The sequence below is a fragment of the Anopheles aquasalis genome, chromosome 3 (assembly GCF_943734665.1).
Source record: "Anopheles aquasalis chromosome 3, idAnoAquaMG_Q_19, whole genome shotgun sequence".
NCBI classification, from domain to species: domain Eukaryota; kingdom Metazoa; phylum Arthropoda; class Insecta; order Diptera; family Culicidae; genus Anopheles; species Anopheles aquasalis.
In genome coordinates this window covers 62,111,049-62,128,548 of record NC_064878.1, presented here as the reverse complement: position 1 = coordinate 62,128,548, position 17,500 = coordinate 62,111,049, and the positions used below count along the sequence as shown (strand labels likewise).

The 17,500-nt window shown below is 57.1% G+C and overlaps 3 protein-coding genes across 9 annotated transcripts in view; 1 reads left to right on the top strand and 2 right to left on the bottom strand.

The window, feature by feature from the left end:
• Positions 1–15,612, bottom strand: part of LOC126578132 (ankyrin repeat and KH domain-containing protein mask-like) — a 24,068-nt gene extending 8,456 nt beyond the window's left edge. Inside the window, exons 1-4 of one of the 7 annotated variants that reach the window (XM_050240430.1) lie at positions 14,992–15,014; positions 14,154–14,254; positions 13,893–14,074; positions 1,796–1,945 (exon numbers count right to left, since the gene is read on the bottom strand). In XM_050240430.1, coding sequence (XP_050096387.1) covers positions 1,796–1,945; positions 13,893–13,981 — 239 coding nt within the window. In that variant the 5' untranslated portion in view covers positions 13,982–14,074; positions 14,154–14,254; positions 14,992–15,014. The other 6 variants (XM_050240429.1, XM_050240425.1, XM_050240426.1 and 3 more) reach the window with 6 other exon arrangements.
• Positions 12,194–13,785, top strand: LOC126578143 (serpin B3-like). The gene is made up of 3 exons (XM_050240445.1): positions 12,194–12,291; positions 12,369–12,430; positions 12,552–13,785. The coding sequence occupies exons 1-3, from the start codon at positions 12,240–12,242 to the stop codon at positions 13,674–13,676; spliced, it is 1,239 nt and encodes a 412-aa protein (XP_050096402.1). The 5' UTR covers positions 12,194–12,239; the 3' UTR covers positions 13,677–13,785.
• A 679-nt stretch (positions 15,613–16,291) lies between the features above and the next one.
• LOC126578125 (cytoplasmic aconitate hydratase-like) overlaps positions 16,292–17,500 on the bottom strand; it is a 3,688-nt gene continuing 2,479 nt past the window's right edge. The window contains exon 4 of the mRNA XM_050240415.1: positions 16,292–17,500. This exon is cut by the window's right edge and continues 1,553 nt beyond it. Coding sequence (XP_050096372.1) covers positions 16,445–17,500 — 1,056 coding nt within the window. The 3' untranslated portion in view covers positions 16,292–16,444.

Genomic DNA, 17,500 nt, shown 5'->3' with positions numbered 1-17,500 from the left:
AAACAGCCTAGCCAGCGGCAAAGAGCTACAAACACACCACAGGCGACACTGGCGCAAGGCCAGCAAGGTCCACACCACAAGCCAGCTCCAGCTCCAGCAGCAGCATGATCATCAGTGGCTACGCAGCAACCGGTCTCCCACCCGCCTGGCTGCTGGTGTTGAGGCTTTATGATGTCTGAACTCGCTCTCTGTGGTCCGAACTGGAGATGGCCGGATCCGCGACCGTAGACCGCTCCTGTGCAAGCGGAGTACCTCGAGGATCGAGGCGTAGGTGCCTGCCTCTTCACCCCCCCATCATCTTCCCACCCTGATCCCCGTTGGCCCAAAAAAGGGAGAATGAGGTCGCAGCAGCCGCCGTCGCCGCCTGGTGGCTGCTTGCTTAAGCCGTCGAAGGGGAGGAGATTCGGGCCGACCATCAGCACACCACACTCCAGGCGTTGGGGGGGGGGGGGGGGGGGGGGGTAAGGTGAGGCGACGGGAGGGAAATCGATTAACATGAAGGTGCTCGAAAGGTCGTGCCCGGGGTGTGCACCCACCCCTTCCCCCTTCCCCTCCTTCCCACGATAGCGGAAACGACCCGTCCATCCATCCCTCTCCATCCGCATCGGCGATCACCATCGTCGTCGTCAACGCTCGCGCGAGCAAACGGAGTCCGTGAGTTATTTTCGCGGGTGTCTGGTGTCGTCTTCACCCCCCCCCCCCCCCCCCCATGCGCTCTTTCCTGCTCTGTCGTTCGTCGCAGATCGTCTGGGGGGGTTTTTTTTTGTTGTGTGTCGCCAACCAGCCAGCCAGCCAGCCAGCTAGTAAGCGAGGCAGCCAGTCAACACGCCACTCAGACGCCAGCAACGCATATGTGTGCGCCCCCCCAGGGGGAGGAGGCGAAGGAGGTTCCTACTGCCTACCGGGCTGGACCTGGAAGTCGGACCTTTGCTGCCTGCTCTGGCTCTGGAGGAGTTTCTGTCCATTTTTTTTCTCTCTCTCTTCTTCTGTTGTTGCTTCTCCTCCTGCTGCTGCCCATTTTTTATCGTCGCCTTCGTTCGTTGGTCAGCCAGCAAAACCAAAGGGGACGAGCGAGCGAGAAGCAGCACGAGAAGCGGCGAGAAAGGCCGAAAATACCTGCGGCCCAAAAAGCTCCCCCCAAAAACGAGCAGATGATGATGATGATGATGCTGTGTGTGCCAGGGAGTGTGTGCTGGACCTGGTGGTAGAGGGTGCCCGGGTGAGGAAGCGCAAAAACTGGTGCCGCGTGGAATATGAATATCACCCCCTTACATATATGCTTCACGGGCACCGCGCGGCACAAGAGACGCGGCACACACAACGCACAGCGCGATGTCCGCACGTCACAGCAGCGCGGCGTGAAGGAGTGTGTCTGGTGTGCTGCGGTGTGCTGGGTGCCGGTTTCCAATTAACACCAATAGCCACCAGCACCAGACACACATCCTGAACAAGCCGGGCGGCTGGCTGGCGAGTGCCGTGCGCAGTATTGTGCCCTCGCTTACTAGAACCCGCGCATCTCGGATGGGGGAGAGGAGCAAGCTAGCCACCACTAGTAACCATCCTAGCGAGTCGGCGCTCTGTCTCTCTCTCTCTCTCTCTCTCTGTCGCGCTCGGGCACGCTCTCTTATTCTAGCCCTATGTCCGGTATTTGGGCGAGTTTTTGGAGTCGTGCGCAGTACACGCAAAAGGTCCAAAGGTCTGCGCTGGTCTGCTACCTCACCACGATCATCATCAACGCCAGCATCCGGTCCGATCCAAGGATTCAAAGTCGAAATGGTGGCTTGCGCGGACTTACCCTTGGCTGTAGAGGTTCGGATTGTTGAAGTCATTCGGCTGGAAGTGGTCCGAGCAGATGCGGGAGCTTTTGTAGAGATACTCGGGCCCATTCTCGTCGTACTTCTTGTACAGTTCCGGCCGGTTACAGAAGTCGACCCACTTTTTGCAGCTGCAAAGGAAAAGAGAGACAGAGAGAGAGAGCAAAATTAGTACATGATGCATGTGGTAGTAGCGTGCAAAAAAAAAACAGACGATCTTAAAGAGTTGGTGAAACGATGGTTTAGAATTAATGATCTAGGATTCTCGCATCTTCCAGCGAATGCGCTGGAGTTCTTTTGCATAGCATCTTCTCCAAGATCCTTGTAACTTCTTTCGCTTCAAAGAAACCCCGGAAGTGGGTTCAAGGTAAAGGTTCTAATCCCAGGTTCTAATGCCTCACAAACAAAGGGACCTCAAAAATCCGGCTCCACGCCAGTACAACACCATGGGCCATCATCATGACAAGCACGCCCTCCTCTGGCGCGCTCTGGTCGGAGTGAGATCGGACGGTTTCGTAATCACTGCCAATGAGCAGTGCCAACACGCCATACAGCGCGCGCTCTCGGCGCCGGTACTACGTGCGCTGCGCACACCAGAAAGGGCGATCGCCACCAGCACCAGCAGTCAGTCGAGGGGGTTAGCGGGGTGGACCATCATCATCATCATCATCATCATCATCGTCACCGGCAACGCAGACCCACCCTCCGTGGAGAGAAATCGCGTTTTCGGTGCCGAATGGGGCACAATGTCCGAGACGTCGACGTTTGCACACATACGCGCAGCCAGCCAGCTAACTGACTCCCCCGCCACTCTCTCCGGTGGGGTGTTCTGGGCGTCGCCTTTGTCGTTGACTGATGCGTGAGTGTACTAAGTGGCATGCTCGGAAGAGAGAGAGAGAGAGCGAGAGAGCGAGGTGTACGTTCCGGGATGATGTGTATCGCACCAGCACCAAAAGCGGTAGCCAGCTAGCCAGCTCCGAGCGCTGATCGATCAGTCAAGTGGAGGACACACCAGAACCGGACGGAAACCACAAACAACCAACCAACCAACCAGCACACACGCGCACGCATACACACAAGAGCCACCAGGGCAGCTCAGAGACAGACCACTGCAGCAGCAACGGCAACAACGCGCGATAAGGCCGCGGGTACTGGGGCAAAGTAGCCGCATTTATCGCCCCCGGGGGCCCCGGAGCGGCTCTCGACCGCGCAGTGCTGGTGCCGCTGCGTTGGTGACCGATGATGGCGACAGCAGGCAGTACCACCACGCGGGCCATTGGGGCAATGAACAATGGAATGGGGCTTGTGGTGCCGGTGCTGCACCTGGTTTTTTTGGGGGACATGCCGTAACGGACAGGTGTAGCTAGCTAGCCAGCCACAGCACCCAACACCGCTGGATCCCAGAGAGGTGCCCTCGCTCCCTGGTCTGTGTGCCTTTCGCTCCGTTCCGTTTTAGCTTCTTCTTCTGCTGCTGCTGCTGCTGTGGCTGCGACCACAAGGGAGACACATTAATCGGTTTCTCCGCTTACCGCGACTCGCGCTGTGTCGCCCCGATTCACTCGCCTAGCAGCTGTCATCATCGCTGCCGATGCGGGCTCCTTTTGCAGCACCAGTACCAGTCCTGGAGGATCCTGGAGAGAAGAAGTGGAATATCCTGTCCTGCTGCGATCGTGACAGAGAGAACGAGAGGCGAAGAGAGACAGAGAGCGAGCGAGAGTCGTCCATGAACACACGCAGCACGCCGGGGGGGGGGGGGGGGGGGGGGGAAGATCACCTTGGGCGGCCAGCGGATCACGTGAACGGTTCAAGCCAGCTGCACCGCAGTCGCCTTTGCTGCTGCGGCTGCTAGCTCACCTGCCCGTGCCCCCTGAAAGCGATTGCCACGTCTCGATCTCACCCGTGCCGCGTCCGGGTGGAGGATGCGCGCGCGCACTTTCCAAGAAAGCGCCACCGATCATCGGCGGACCGTTTTAACCGAACCGAGGGATCGAGAAACCGATTTCGCCGAAATGCGCCCAGGGGTGAATGGGGCCGCCTGGGTTTGCTGAGTTGCTAATCTACTAGGAGCATGATAAGCACAACCGAGCGCACTCAATTCCTGGAACTGGGACCCGTGCCCCCCAAAAATTTAATCGTGGTATGCGAACTGACTTACGCACGAACGCACCAAAACATTGTCGATTGTGCAATGTTGCCCCCATTTGCTCGGTGCGTCTATCGAGGAGATATCGAGGAACTCCATGGGATTCCAGGATTCCCAGGTAGTCCGGTAATGGGTTATCGGGCATCACTATGCCCCTTCCCTTTTGCTATTTGCTTCCTCTAGTTGCACGCAGAGTTGCATCGTCCAAATCCATTATTCTCCTACTCCCTACCATGTGATGGGACCGTGCGTTGGGCGAAGGATATCGGTTATCGGATCGGAACAGAGGCAACCGGCTGGTTGACAGTATCTTGTTCCAAGAAATTCCCCGGGAACGGTACGCCACCAGGGCTGATCGGCGGATGGTGAACAGGCATTTTCGGGAGGGTGGAACGTGCGATAAGCCGTGCGCGCCTTCTTCCAAAGACAGACAGACACAGAAGGGGAGCGGGTGAGAGGGAGAGATACGGACCCGTGGATGGCTTTCGCGTCGATTATGCGTCAACTCCCGGGGTGGAGGGACCATTGCGTGGGCTTTACTAGCCTCCATGTGTCTCTGTCTGCCTCTCTCTCTATCGCCAAGGCTTCTGTATATCCCAAGATGCCAAGAAATTTGCCTCTACTGCCTTCCACTGACCAGAACTCAAGAATCCGGCTCCATAGGGGCAACTAGGGACGACCGGTGGAACATCCGCCAGAAGCCAGGATGCAGCAGCTGCGTTTTCCAGTTCCGTCACAGGTGGCCCTCCCTCCCTTCTGGAGATCTCACCTTCAAGGTGTGCCCCGCGACGAGGACGCACACACACGGGAGCTACCGAGCTGTGCTGGATGCTGTTGACGAGAATGGTGTTAAGTGAGCTTTCGCCCCACCTCTTCTCTCCATCTGTTCCTCCCCCCGGTCCCGGGGCGTTCGTCCATCTGGGATCCAATAAAACCCAAAAAGACTAGCCTTTCAGGTCGAGCGACTGCTCTCTCTCTCGCTCGCTCCTGCTCTCTCTGTATCTGTCTCCATCTCGCACGCAGCACGCAGAGTGGTGCCCTTGGCAGATGCCTGACTGCCTGTAGCCACCAGCACGCCCGCCGCGTACCTTTCGGACCGCGGGACCGCGCGCACAACGCAGTAACGATCCTCTCCTCGAAAAACCCCCGCGTGACACACACAGTAACACACATCTCTCGAGCTAGCGAACGAGCGACAGCCATGCGTCATGCGGCGGGTCCGGGGAGCCGTTGGACCGTTTTTTTTTTTTTGGGCCTTTCCTTTCCTGTCAGTTCCGTCCATCCGTCCGCCCGTCCATCGAGGGTCGATTCGGGGTTCCGTCGTCGTCGTCGTCGTCGCCGTCGCCGTTTCAGGCCCAAGGGTACCGAACGGATGATGATGTGTCTGTGTGCGTGCACCACTCATCGACCGGCCACCGTCGCGGTCGCCGTCACCCGCCGATGGTGCCATCGATTGCTGCTGCTGCTGCTGCTGGTGGTGGCGTTGTTGTGCGCTCGCTGCTGGCACACCAACAACCCAATAGCAGCAACAGCAACAGCGGGAATGTGTAGTTAGCTGGTGGGAGCTGGCTACGCGGCGGTTCAGTCGCGCTCTGGTTCAGTAGAGCCAGCGTACTGGGTTGTGGCTGATGGACAGGCGCCGAGGGGGAGAGGCCGAGCGAGCGAGCGGGCGTGAGGTGGTGCACGACGGTGCGCGACGCATGCCTCTGCTCTGCTGGTGATATCAGTCGCCATGCTAGCTCGAGGGTGCGGACTGGCTAGCTGGCTGGCTGGCTGGCAGAGGAGCCTGAGGAGCGCGATTACTCTGAGCGGACGGATCGCGCACTCCGCTGCTTGGAACGTGCGTGCGAGGTGGATGGAGGGATGGGGTGTGTATGAGTGTGACGACGACCCATCCATCGGTCCAGCGCTAGTAGCAGCAGCAGCAGCAGCAGTAGCGACAGTATGTACCGTCATCTCCAGTATGTGCTCCAAACGACGACGACGACGACGACGACGATGGTTTCGCCGTCGACACTGATGCTGATGATGAGAGGTGACGAGGAGGTGGCAGGCGCGACCAGAGAGAGAGAGAGAGAGAAAGAGTACTCCTGGTCGGTGTGCCGCTGATATACGTTTGAAAGCGAAACCGCGGCGGCCATCATGACCATCATCATCATCATCGCGCGTTTAACCGCGACCGCGCACCGCTCCGTCGTCGATCGGGGGAAAAACCACCTTCAACGCGGTGGCGGTAATGGCGGATGCGCCAAACCAACTGACCCGCTCCGTGCCTGCGTGTTCGTGTGTATGTGGTCAGGCTGGCCAGGGGTGGCGAGGCCAGCAGCGAAACACCAGAAAGCAGCCGGATGCACACACCACCAACACACAAAGCGACGAGGTGAGCGAGCCAGCCAGCTAGCTAGCCAGCAGTAGGGCAGGGCGACAACAGGGCGGCCACCAGACCAGTGCGCGCGCGACACACCGTGATGATGATCGCCGCGCGCTGATTGCCGATGATCGTCGCTGCTGCTGCTGGTGCTGCTATTGATGGCGCGATGACGTTGGTGTGCCAGCGCATCACACCAGAGATGCAGAAGAGAGCGCGAGCGCGAGCGCGTGTTTTTGTTGGCTGTGCGGTCAAGGGATCTGGCCTCTAGGGGGCCCCTTCTTGCTGCCTGCCTTTCATTATTAGCCTCTCGATCGATCGATCGTTACCGAGTGTTTGCCTTTTTGGACCTTGGTCGTTGACTGTGGGCACTATCGCAAAGAGTCCAGCAGCCTGCGGAGCCAGCTTGCCAGCGAGCCGGGTCCGAAACCAGGGAACACTGCCGGTACCTCTTCTCCCGGTTATGGGGTCGCATTCCAAGGAGGTAGAACAAGAAGTACCAGGGATCCGCCCCAGAGGAATCGCCCGGGTTGTGTTGGGTTTGCCATAAGGGTCCGTCTCGATCTCGACTACCTGCCTGCTGCCGCTCCGCTACCTGCCAGTGTCCCTTCTTCTTCTTCTTCTAGTGACTGCCAGGCCAGGCCAAGCCAGACAGCCAGCCAGCCAGCGGTAGAGGATAGCGGGTGAAAGCCACCACCAGCCAGAAGACGACGACGATGATGATGATGATGATGGTGGCGACCAAAATCCCAAAAACTCCAGCCAGTGCCGCGCGCCACCGGACGGCACGGGAATGGGAACAACCAAGGGGATGCACACATACGCACGGGCATGCAGCCGGGCAGCCGGGCAATGCGCGCACGTAGCCAAGCGAGAACCCCTCCATCGGATGCCGGATGATGATGACGATGGCGATGGGTCGACCGACCGACGCGACCCGACCCCGTACCGTAGCAGCAGCAGCAGCTGCTGCCGCATCAACCGGCCGCTGGCATGCCAGCGGCGGGCGGCAGGATGCCAATGAGCGAGACAGAGAGACAGAGAGAGCGAACGGGAGGGAGTGAGAGCGTCTGTCTCGATTGCCACATGCCGTGCGACGTCGGTCGTCCGTTACCAATTTAGCCACGATAGCGCTCGTCGGGAGGGGGAGAGTGAGTGAGAGAGAGAAGGGTAGCGACCAGGGAGTCCAGCGTGGAACGACGCCCCATCCGGTACCCCGGTCCATCCGGTTTCCCATATAATCCCCCCCCTTCCGATTTCGTGCCGGTTAGGGGGCCGCACCGCGCTGGGCTGGGCTGACGAGAACTCGCCGAGTTCGCTTACTGTGAAGGAGGGACAGAGCAAGAGGTGGCGATGGGTGGTTTTACTGGTGATGAGAGAAGAACGCGGTTCGTGGGTCGGGTCTGGCTGGCTTTTTGGGAGGGAATTCACCCCAAAAAAAAGGTGTGCTGCGAATGCACACACAACGCCACAACACGGGCACACGGACTCCGCGAAGGAGGCCGCAGCAGGTCCAGGTTCAGCGTCCAGGGTATGGCGATGACGACGGTGGCGAAGAAAAAGAAGCAAAATAAGAAGATGACGGAGACGAGGAGGAGGACTCGGTGTGGAGCTGCTGGAGGCGATGGTGGTGGCGGAGACACGATGGACGGCAGATGGTCCTTTTACCCAACTTCCTTCAGCCACCGCGTTCGCTCCCTTCGATCGATCGCTCGCTCGCTCGCTTGCTCGCTCGCTTGCTCCCTTCCTTCCTTTCTTCCTTCTTGTGTCCCTCCCAGCGATGGACGGTTGGTCGTCTCCTGGGGCGGTGATCCCGGGTCTCCTCCGCTCCGTTGTGTGTCCCTTTTGGTTTCCTCCAGCGTGCACACATCCGCTGGCATCGCTCTCCTGCTTCCTCCTCCTGTCCAACGAACGTTTTCTTCGTCTTCTCCTCCTCTTGTTGTGCTTCGTGCTTCGTCCTCGTTCTGTCCGATGATGCACCCTACGGCTCCGGGACGGCACGGCTCGAAGCCAGGAGGAGGCCCACAAGCCAGCGCACAAGCACACCAGAAACGCGCCGCCCTGACACTGGCTGGCTTCGCCGGGGGACGATTCTTCTGCTGGACCAGGGTTCACGTCCCTTTTTCCTGTTTCCCTTCGTCCTTTTGACGTCTCTCTTTCGCTTTCTCTCTCTGTCTCTCTCTCTCACAACGGGCTGACAGGACGAAAATTTATCGAGACGGGGGGAAAACGACGACTACGACGGTTAAGCGGCTGTCCTGCAGCGGTCTCTCCTGGCACCATTTGCGCGGACCCAGGGCACAAACCGCTAGCAGCAACCCACCACCAAGGGGGGGGGGGGGGGGCTTGTTCACATCCTTCTTCTCTCGCACTCCGTGTTCTCTTCACTCCCACCACCGCCGCGTTGCATACAATCGACGGATGCCATGTGGCTGGTATGTGTGTCTCTCTCTTCGGAATTGGTGCACACCAAACCGGATGTTGGTTGGCAGCACACGGGACCCCCCTCCCGTTCCGTGTTCGCAGATGAGAAAAGATGAGGAGAAAAAATGGTTAAAAACCTGGACCATGGAGAGAGGGAGAGGGCGGGGGGGGGGGGAACCTGGGGACGAAATAGAGGGGCCATCACCAGAGCAGATACTCCGTTACTTACAGGTCGGCATCGCGCGGAAAGCGGAAGTACGAGCGGGTGTTGGTTTGGTTCAGCAGCTGCCGGTTCCGGCAGCCGAGCACCAGGCAGTGGCTTCCGGAGATTTTGCCCATCTTGTGGCCGCTTCCGGTCGTCGCTTGGCTCATCAAACACTCGAACTGGCACCACTCGCGCGAACGAAAGAACGAACACAAAACTTCGCGGCGTCGCCGGTTTCTGGCAATCTGGGAGTTTGGCTCGGCACCACCGGGGTTACTTCGATGTGTTGTCGCGGCGACTACGACACTTCACTTTCACGCGCACCAAAGACACCAGAGCGGTAGTCGAAAAAAAAAACAAAGCACACCAGCTGGCTGGCTGGTTGGCTGACTAGCAACAGGAGGACCAGCAGCACACCAGACCAGACCGCGACACGCTACGAGTGCGAGTGAGATGGCAGTAGTGTAGCGTGCGTTACTTTCTCACAATCCGCCGGATCTCCACCGTGGCCACTTACTTCCGAACGGTGCACACTCACGCACGGTAGACACAGACACTCGGTTTGACACACAATTGAACACACGCGGAGTCGCGACGACACCGACCACGTCGAGAACGAACGAGAGCAGTCACTGGCGGCAGGGGTGGCGCGATTGATGATGACCGCAAAGCCACCACCGACCAACAAGGGGGCAGCCAACAGCCAGCGACAATAACAACAACAACACTAGCAGCACACGCAACGTAGCAGGCTGGGCGGTTCAGCTCTTCTGCGGCGAGCTTCTGGTTGGCTGGCTGGTGTGTGAGTGAGGACCGATTTTAGGGCTGACACCGACCGACCGACTGAACGCTGGCTGACCCCCGCCGACGAGAGCGCGCCCTGAGAGTGTGCGTTGTGCTCGGAGCGGACTGGCCTGGCGAGCTGGCTAGAGCCAGGGCTGGCTGGCTGGTTGGTTGGCTGGTTGGCTGGCTGGCCTTCTCGGCCTGCTTTGTTGCTTCTGACTTTGGTGTGTGGTTTACGGGACCCGACTACTGTGATGACGGTGAGACGGTGTGAGCCGCTCGCTTCGTTCGTTCGTTCGTTCGTTCGCTTGGTGACACCCCACAACGCCCGGCGAGATGTGTCGCCTCGTGTTGGCCTCGCAGACAGAGAGGGAGGCAGGGAGGGAGGGAGCGGAATTGGGCTGATAATCGAACTCGCACGAGCACGCTCTGGCACTGGGGTTCCCTCTGGCACTGGGGTTGCCTCCTTTGTGTGGTGGTTGTGCTACCGATGATGATGATGATGATGATGATGGTTGGTTTGGCCGCCGACGTGTTGTCCCCGTTTTCTGCTTCGAACCCAAAGCCTCCGCCTTTGCTGGCTGAAGGACGAAAGAGCCACCGAAACGCGTGTCTTGTGTCTGTCTGTCTGTGTGGGTAATGTCGAAAGTGAGAGCTAACAAGGGAATTGGGATGGGGGCCGGTAGAAGAAGAGGAAGGACGAAGGGACGTGTCCACTCCAAGATGGTGACCACTGGTTCGCTTGTTGCCCTTTACCACTCCACGGAATCCAAAACAATTCAAAACAAACACGCACGCACACTGATAACACACCGCAGCACGCAGATCCACTAGCAAGGACACTCGTACGCAAAAGGAAATCACACCACAACAACCCGTTGTCGGTCAAGCGGGGGTGTGAGGAGGCGTGGACCGAGACACAAACACACACTAAACGATGATTACGAACCGCGACAGAACGGAACGGAACGGATGATCCGCGACAGCAGCAGAGCGCAGAGCAGTTTGTGGTGCAGTGCATCCACTCGCGCCTCGAGATGTACAATGATGGGCTGCTGCCTCTCGCGGGGATTCGCAGCTGCCGCCCCTACGTTCCGGCTGCGGTTGTCGGCGACGGGGGTGGTGGTGGTGGTAAAGGGGCTTGTGATGACCACCAGCGGCGACAACGGCGATGTGCGAGTGAGCGAAACGACGTGCGTGAGAGAATGCGATGCGCTCTCAGTATGGGCGAGAAAAGGAAAGCAAACAGGGGGAGAGAGAGAGAGTAGCGAGAGAGGCAAAAAAAAACCGAGAGAGCGCGAGAGAACGGGACCCTGGTTGAGCCAAGTAGGCTTAGCGCCTTTTCCTGACCGAATCAAGCCGGCTTGGGACCTTTTTCAGGGACTCGAGGCTCTTCCGATTCCGCCGCTAATGAACCAGCTTGATAATTGAAGCCAAAATTGGTGACCTCAATCCCTGGAGTTGCCCCTAGCAGCCCTTCAGGTCCTCCCAGATCTTTGTTGATGCGGTCGATAAATCGAAAAACTCCAAAACCAACTCCACCGACCGGAGGACAAGAACCCCGAAAGAATCGATCCGGAGAAGGACGAGCGCCAAAAAAAAAGGGGTTCACTGGCGTAGGTACGCCATTCCCCGAAACCGAAAACGAGGGCCCTGAGCTGGTCTGTGGGCGCAAAAGAGGATGAAGGACAAGGCACGAAGAGGGCAACGAATCCCTCGGTGTTTCAAGGGGGAAAAGTTTTCCCAACCTCCGGCCAGCCCGAATACTCCCCCCCCCCCCCCCCCCCCCGCCAGGGCTCATGGCTGCGGTTGTTGAGCGCAAAAAGGGGGTGTCCAGGCCATGCCAGGCCAGTGCACCCGAGCAACCGATGGCCCGAGTTTCGGGTCGTCCCCCTTATTTCATCTCGGCGAGTTGCTTCGCTCCCTGTTTCGTTTTTCTTTTTTTCTGTGCTGCTTGTCCTCCCTCTTGAACGCTTGATGTGCGGCAGATTGGAGATGCGAAGACCTAAACCCCACTGGACGGTTGGCATGGCGACCGTACATGAGATAAGACTGATCCTGGCAGGTCAAATGCCACGTCCATGGGTCTCTCTGACTAGCAATCGCTGGTTTCACCGGACAGGATGTGTGTGAATTTCGTCGAAGATATCCTTCCTATCGATACGCACACTGGCAACGAGCCGTGTTGTTTATCAAACAGCTGCTGCTGGACCAGAACACAATCATCATCTATCATCATTGTTGGCTTAGAGCGGGAGCCAGAGAGAGAACGAGCTATGCCGTCCGTTGCTACGGAAACGCACACTGACCAACCCGCTCACGTGGGGAGCATCAAAACAAAGAACCCCGCGAGCGAGAGAGAAATTAGGAGAAGAGCATAAGAAACTGTTTCGCGAGAGAGAGGCCGCGTTTGCACAATTTGCGTTCTCGCGTGTTCTTGCTGGCGTGTTGGCCATCCTGCGAGTGTTTTGCGTTGTAGCGGTCTTTCCCAGCATCCCCGGTATGGTCTTCCCGGTGCTTCTATCGGCCTGTGTGGCCATTGATAACCCTGCAGGTGAGGACACAAGCACACGAGCACGAAGGAAGCAGGCTAATCAATCGGGAGTTCGGTACGGTTTTCCCCGTTTCTAGATCCCCTGTCGGCTGGTGCTGTGCTAGCGGCGAATCACGCATTCACGGCCCAATATTTCCAAGTGAGTATCCTCCTCGCGTGGCCAGGCATGACATCATCAACCGGCTCGCGGTACCCATACCAACACCGCGCTTATTCTCACACATCGCTGTCTCGTTCTGCGTTGCCTGGCGGCGCTGCAGGCATGCTTCGATCCGAAGGTGAATCATATCGCCTCACCCTACCACATCCGCCTCGTACTGTCGGCACTGTATCCTCTGGCCGGTGAGGCCGTTCAGGAGGATTTACGAGTGACGTTCGATCTCCCGGAGCAGGAGCAAGATGTCATCGAGCAGCAGAAGCGTCTCACGGAGCAGCTAAATGCGGTGGCCGCCGGTGAAAGACGCCATTTACGGGCCCTACCGTTCGTGCTGGCCGAGGAAACGTTGGCACTGAGTGAAGCGTTTGAGGAACGTTTCCTGCCCCTGCTACCAACCGCTCCGCCGGCCTTCGAGACGGTGGATCTCACGGACGATATTCCGTCGGCGGCTGCCGTTAACAGTTACTACCAGCGGGCACGAATCGAGATCGAGGATCTGATCGGCGAAGGGGACGTGTTCTCGTTGCCACCCAACTGTTTTCGCTTCATGCTCTTCAGCGGTGTATCGGTACTGGCCCCGCTCGGTGTTCGGTTTGATCCGTCCAACACCGAACTCGGTTCGTTCCGGTTCGTCAACGAACCGGATCGCCAGGTACCGATCATGGCGACCAAGGCGCAGCTACGCTACTGCCACCAGCAACTCCTTGACGATCGGCGCTGCGCTGTCATCGAGTTGCCGTTCGCAGAGCCTACTACCATCGTCTTGCAACTGTTGCTGCCCGATGAGGGCACTGAGCTAAAGGATCTGGTAGCCGCCCTGAACGGCAAGCGGTTGGCCGACTTTCAAGGGAATCTGCGCCATCGCATGGTGGAGGTTAAACTGCCCAGTTTTATGGTACGCGAGAAAACGGACACACGCGAACCGATGAAAAAGCTTGGTTACGGTGGTGTGTTCGAGATCGACGATTTGAAGATTTTCCGTGAACCGGACCGGGTACGGTTGGATGGATTTTTCCAGCACTGTTACCTGGCGGTCGGTGAGAGCACCGGAGAGGCACCACCGGTGGCCAGTGATGATGGTGGTGCAACTGCCGGCCCATCACCGACACCGGAAGTGAAGTTTCATGCAAATCGCCCGTTTCTGTTCCTGGTGCGACGCATCGAGGACGGAAATGTGCTACTAATTGGCCACTTTTCCCGCTACATCGATCCGGATGAACAGTGGTGAGGTGGTAGTGTTTGGAAAAATCAAAGTGACCTCTGGCCGTACGGCAAAATGTTGCAAATATATGCAGAATATTAAAAGTGCTTAAAAAATTGTCGTTCACTTTGTGCAGTGGTTCAGGTGATGTGCAAAAATTAAAATAAACCCTCGAGCTTGCCGAAATGGCAATTACAACAAGATTAACATTAATGGAACGGCGGTTCCTGCGTTCGTACTTACATGTTGGCATCCTTGGGAAAGCAGTAGAGGCTGCAGGTTGGACTGCGACTGTTGGAGCAACCCTGGACCGAACAGTACGACGGTGGCATGGCAACGCTCCGTATTCTCGTGCACCACCTAACCTCGCGCACCTTCTTCACACGCCGAGGCAGATGATCCTTCGGCTAATCTCTCGGTCCCACCTGTGGGTAATAACTTTGTCACACGCTCGCTCACACCCTCGAGAAAGAAATCACACTTTTCGTGTCACTGAAAACTCACTGAATTCCCTCACGGTCATTCGCACACATTCGCGCGGTCGCGTACGCACGGACCACTTGCGCACCATGCACTGGCTACGTCACAGCCACGAGGAGAAGAACCTGGAAAGATTTCGAAATTTTTGTTTTCGAATCGCGCGAACTCAAACCGTGGTACGGAAATATCTTCCACCCCTCCACCGGGATGATGGACGCCTATAAACTCACGAGCTAACACGGAGGGCAGTGGGTCCGGTCGGTACCGTAGTTCGTTAGAGCTTCCTTTCGCAACAGGGATTGGCTTCAGAATGGGTGGCACCCCGGACCCGATGCATCATCATGGCATGCTCCCATCGTCGTCAACGTTGAAATGATGAAGAATCCTCTCGCTTCCCGGGCAACCACGAGTATAAGCAGCACCACCACCCTGGAGCTCGCTCCTTGGCTTAGGGTTTTGCGGTGAAAACTCGGCCACTTCGCGGTGCGTGGGTTTTCGGTACGCGACGATCCGTCCGCCCGACTTTGTCGTCGTGGTCGTCCACGGTACGGTGCACAATTTGATTCACACACTGACAGCACACAGTGGAACGCAGTGCGCCTCCATGCTCGGAGATGCTCGCGAATGGTGGAATTTTCACGAACCGTCCATCGCTGGAGGCCAATTTTCCTGCTCCTGTACTAGGCACCTGTTGTTGTGTTTGTCCTCGCACGTGTAGTTGTTAGGCAGGATCCACTCTTCTGCTACTCGCTTGGGTAATCGAAGTAATCCGTTTGTTTTTGAATTTTCAAATCCCATCGGGAACGTATTTTTCACATGCCGGGAAACTGCACTCGGTGCAGTTTTGCGATGAATCACTTACGAAATTGTACGAGATTAGCCCAACGATGAGGAATGATGAGCTTTTCCGTACTCCGCTGGGGGTCGGCTCTTTAGTATCTAACCTGTGCCCGGGTTGGTTGTTGTTGTGAGCACGGCTGCTACTACCAGGCGTCCGGGTGCGCCGGCATGCAGTGCAACGACACAAAACGCCACGCAAATGTGTGTCACACAAACCATAATGGAACCAGAAAGGGGCGAGAAGGAGAACCACTGCTGCTGCTGCTGCTGCTACTGCGTGTTCTCGCTCAGTGACGTACACAGAGATGGGGGTGAGCAGGGAAAATTCGAACTCACCCACCGCACAGGCAGCAACAACCACCTGTCCTTGATCCCGACCTGCGGCAGTGCCCCCGCTCCGCCCGGTACTACACATTAGTGCGATCCGAGAATGCTCATATTGCACACGCGACCGACGCGCACTCGACGTACCTCGCGCACAAAATCCGCTTATTAACGCTAATTTTCCGCCGCGAGTGCCACCATGGTCGCAAAACACTGTTGGGAAGGATTTTCCACGTAAAATAAAACACAGATTGATCCGCACTGCTACCAGAGTTGGTGCCGCGCTAGTGGCCGCTCCGTTCCGTTGCACTGACACCGAGCACTGACACTGCTCTACACGCTCTTCGGGAGGGTGGGCAGTGGGATGAGTTTTCCTTTTTTCCTTTCCCCGTTCACCCGCTCGAGCGTTCTCGCCTGTGTGCTGTGCGCAAAGCCAGCCAGCCAGCCAACCATCCGGACCCAGCCAGCAGAGGGATTTTCTCATCGTCGGAAAGGAAAACTTCGCTCCTCTCTCTCTCTCTCTCTCTCTCTCTCTCTCTCTCTCTCTCTCTCGCTCGGTTGGTCGCTTTTCTTTCGTGCTCACTTTTCCTCTCCGGAATTTTCCTCGTGCATCCAAGTTGGCGCTCGATGAAGCGATTCGTCGATTGCGCTGTTCGGCAGTTCGTTTGTTTCGTCGAGCAAACTGTTGAAGACGGCGGGAAAATCCTAATCAGCTGGCATTACCCCCAGCTTTGATTTCCAAACCAAATGGATAAATGGAACTGTTCATTAATAAAAGTTTGATACTTTTAGAATCCGTTGCCAGTTTTCCGGATACTAAACACATGAACCAATCGAGGGATAAAATGCCAGCAAAGGATGACCCACAGAGCCTTCAAACGGTTTATGTTCCTGGGCGGAATAAGATTCCTGAAAAATGTAGAAAATCAAAACATAATTAATACCTTCAACCATTTCGGATGATAAAACATGTACACATGTACGCAAACAAACCAACATTATGTACCCTTCAAAAGTGTAATAACCACCACGCATTCAATCATTTATTGCCTCTTCTTGCCGCTTGCAGTATTTAGTATTTAATCATGAGCATGAGCAAAAATAAAAAAGAGTAGAAAGAATGAAAAACCACCCACCACCAACCGGAACGATTAATCAATCATTTTGCGAATCATGTAGTTCAGGATGCCTCCGTTGCGATAGTACTCCAGGTCGACCTCGGTATCGAAGCGTACGATCACCTCGAACGACACACCGCCATCAGTGGTGACGGTGATGCGATCGTGCGGCCGGCATCCATCAGGAATGGTGACATTAAACAGCTCCCGGCCCGTCAGCCCAAGGCTTTCGGCGTTCTGTCCATCGAGGTACTGCAACGGTACGATGCCCATACCGACGAGATTCGATCGATGGATCCGCTCGTACGATTCCGCAATCACTGCACGGATACCGAGCAGGTACGGTCCCTTCGCTGCCCAGTCCCGACTCGATCCACTACCGTAATCCTTTCCGACCAGTGCAATCAGTGGTGTGCCCTCGGTGCGGTACCGTTCGGCACAATCGAACACGTCCATCTCTTCACCGCTGGGAATGTGTAACGTACGGGGTCCTGCAGCTCCGACCAGTTTGTTCACGAGCCGAATGTTTGCGAACGTACCACGGGCCATGATCGCATCGTTACCACGCCGGGAACCGTATGAATTGAACTCACGCGGTGTAAGGCCCCGATCGGAGAGATAGCGTGCCGCGGGACTGTTGCGTGCGATCGAACCGGCCGGTGAGATGTGATCGGTCGTTACGGAGTCACCGAGATTGAGAAGCGCCCGTGCACCAACGATCGCTCCGCGGACCGGCAGTTCACGTGTCATGCCCTCGAAGAACGGTGGATGCTTGATGTAGGTTGAAGCGGTATCCCATGGGTACAGCTTGCCGGTCGGTGCCTGTAGGCCCTGCCAAGAGCCAGAACCGAGTTCAACCTTTGCGTACACATCCCGGAACATGGCCGGTATAACGTGCTCACGCTCGACGGCTTGGATCTCTTGACGCGTTGGCCAGATGTCACGCAGAAAGACATCCGATCCGTCGGCCCGTTTACCGAGTGGCTCACGCTCGAAATCAATATCGACCGTACCGGCGAGTGCATACGCAATCACGAGCAGCGGACTGGCCAGATAGTTGGCCCGTGTGTTCGGGTGAATGCGGCCCTC

Excerpts from the sequence above, each read along its gene's own strand:
- LOC126578143 (XM_050240445.1), top strand. The coding sequence starts at position 12,240 with ATGGTCTTCCCGGTGCTTCTATCGGCCTGTGTGGCCATTGATAACCCT. Across the intron at positions 12,292-12,368 it reads GGCCATTGATAACCCTGCAG|ATCCCCTGTCGGCTGGTGCT; the intron begins GTGAGGACACAA and ends CCCCGTTTCTAG. Across the intron at positions 12,431-12,551 it reads TCACGGCCCAATATTTCCAA|GCATGCTTCGATCCGAAGGT; the intron begins GTGAGTATCCTC and ends GCGGCGCTGCAG.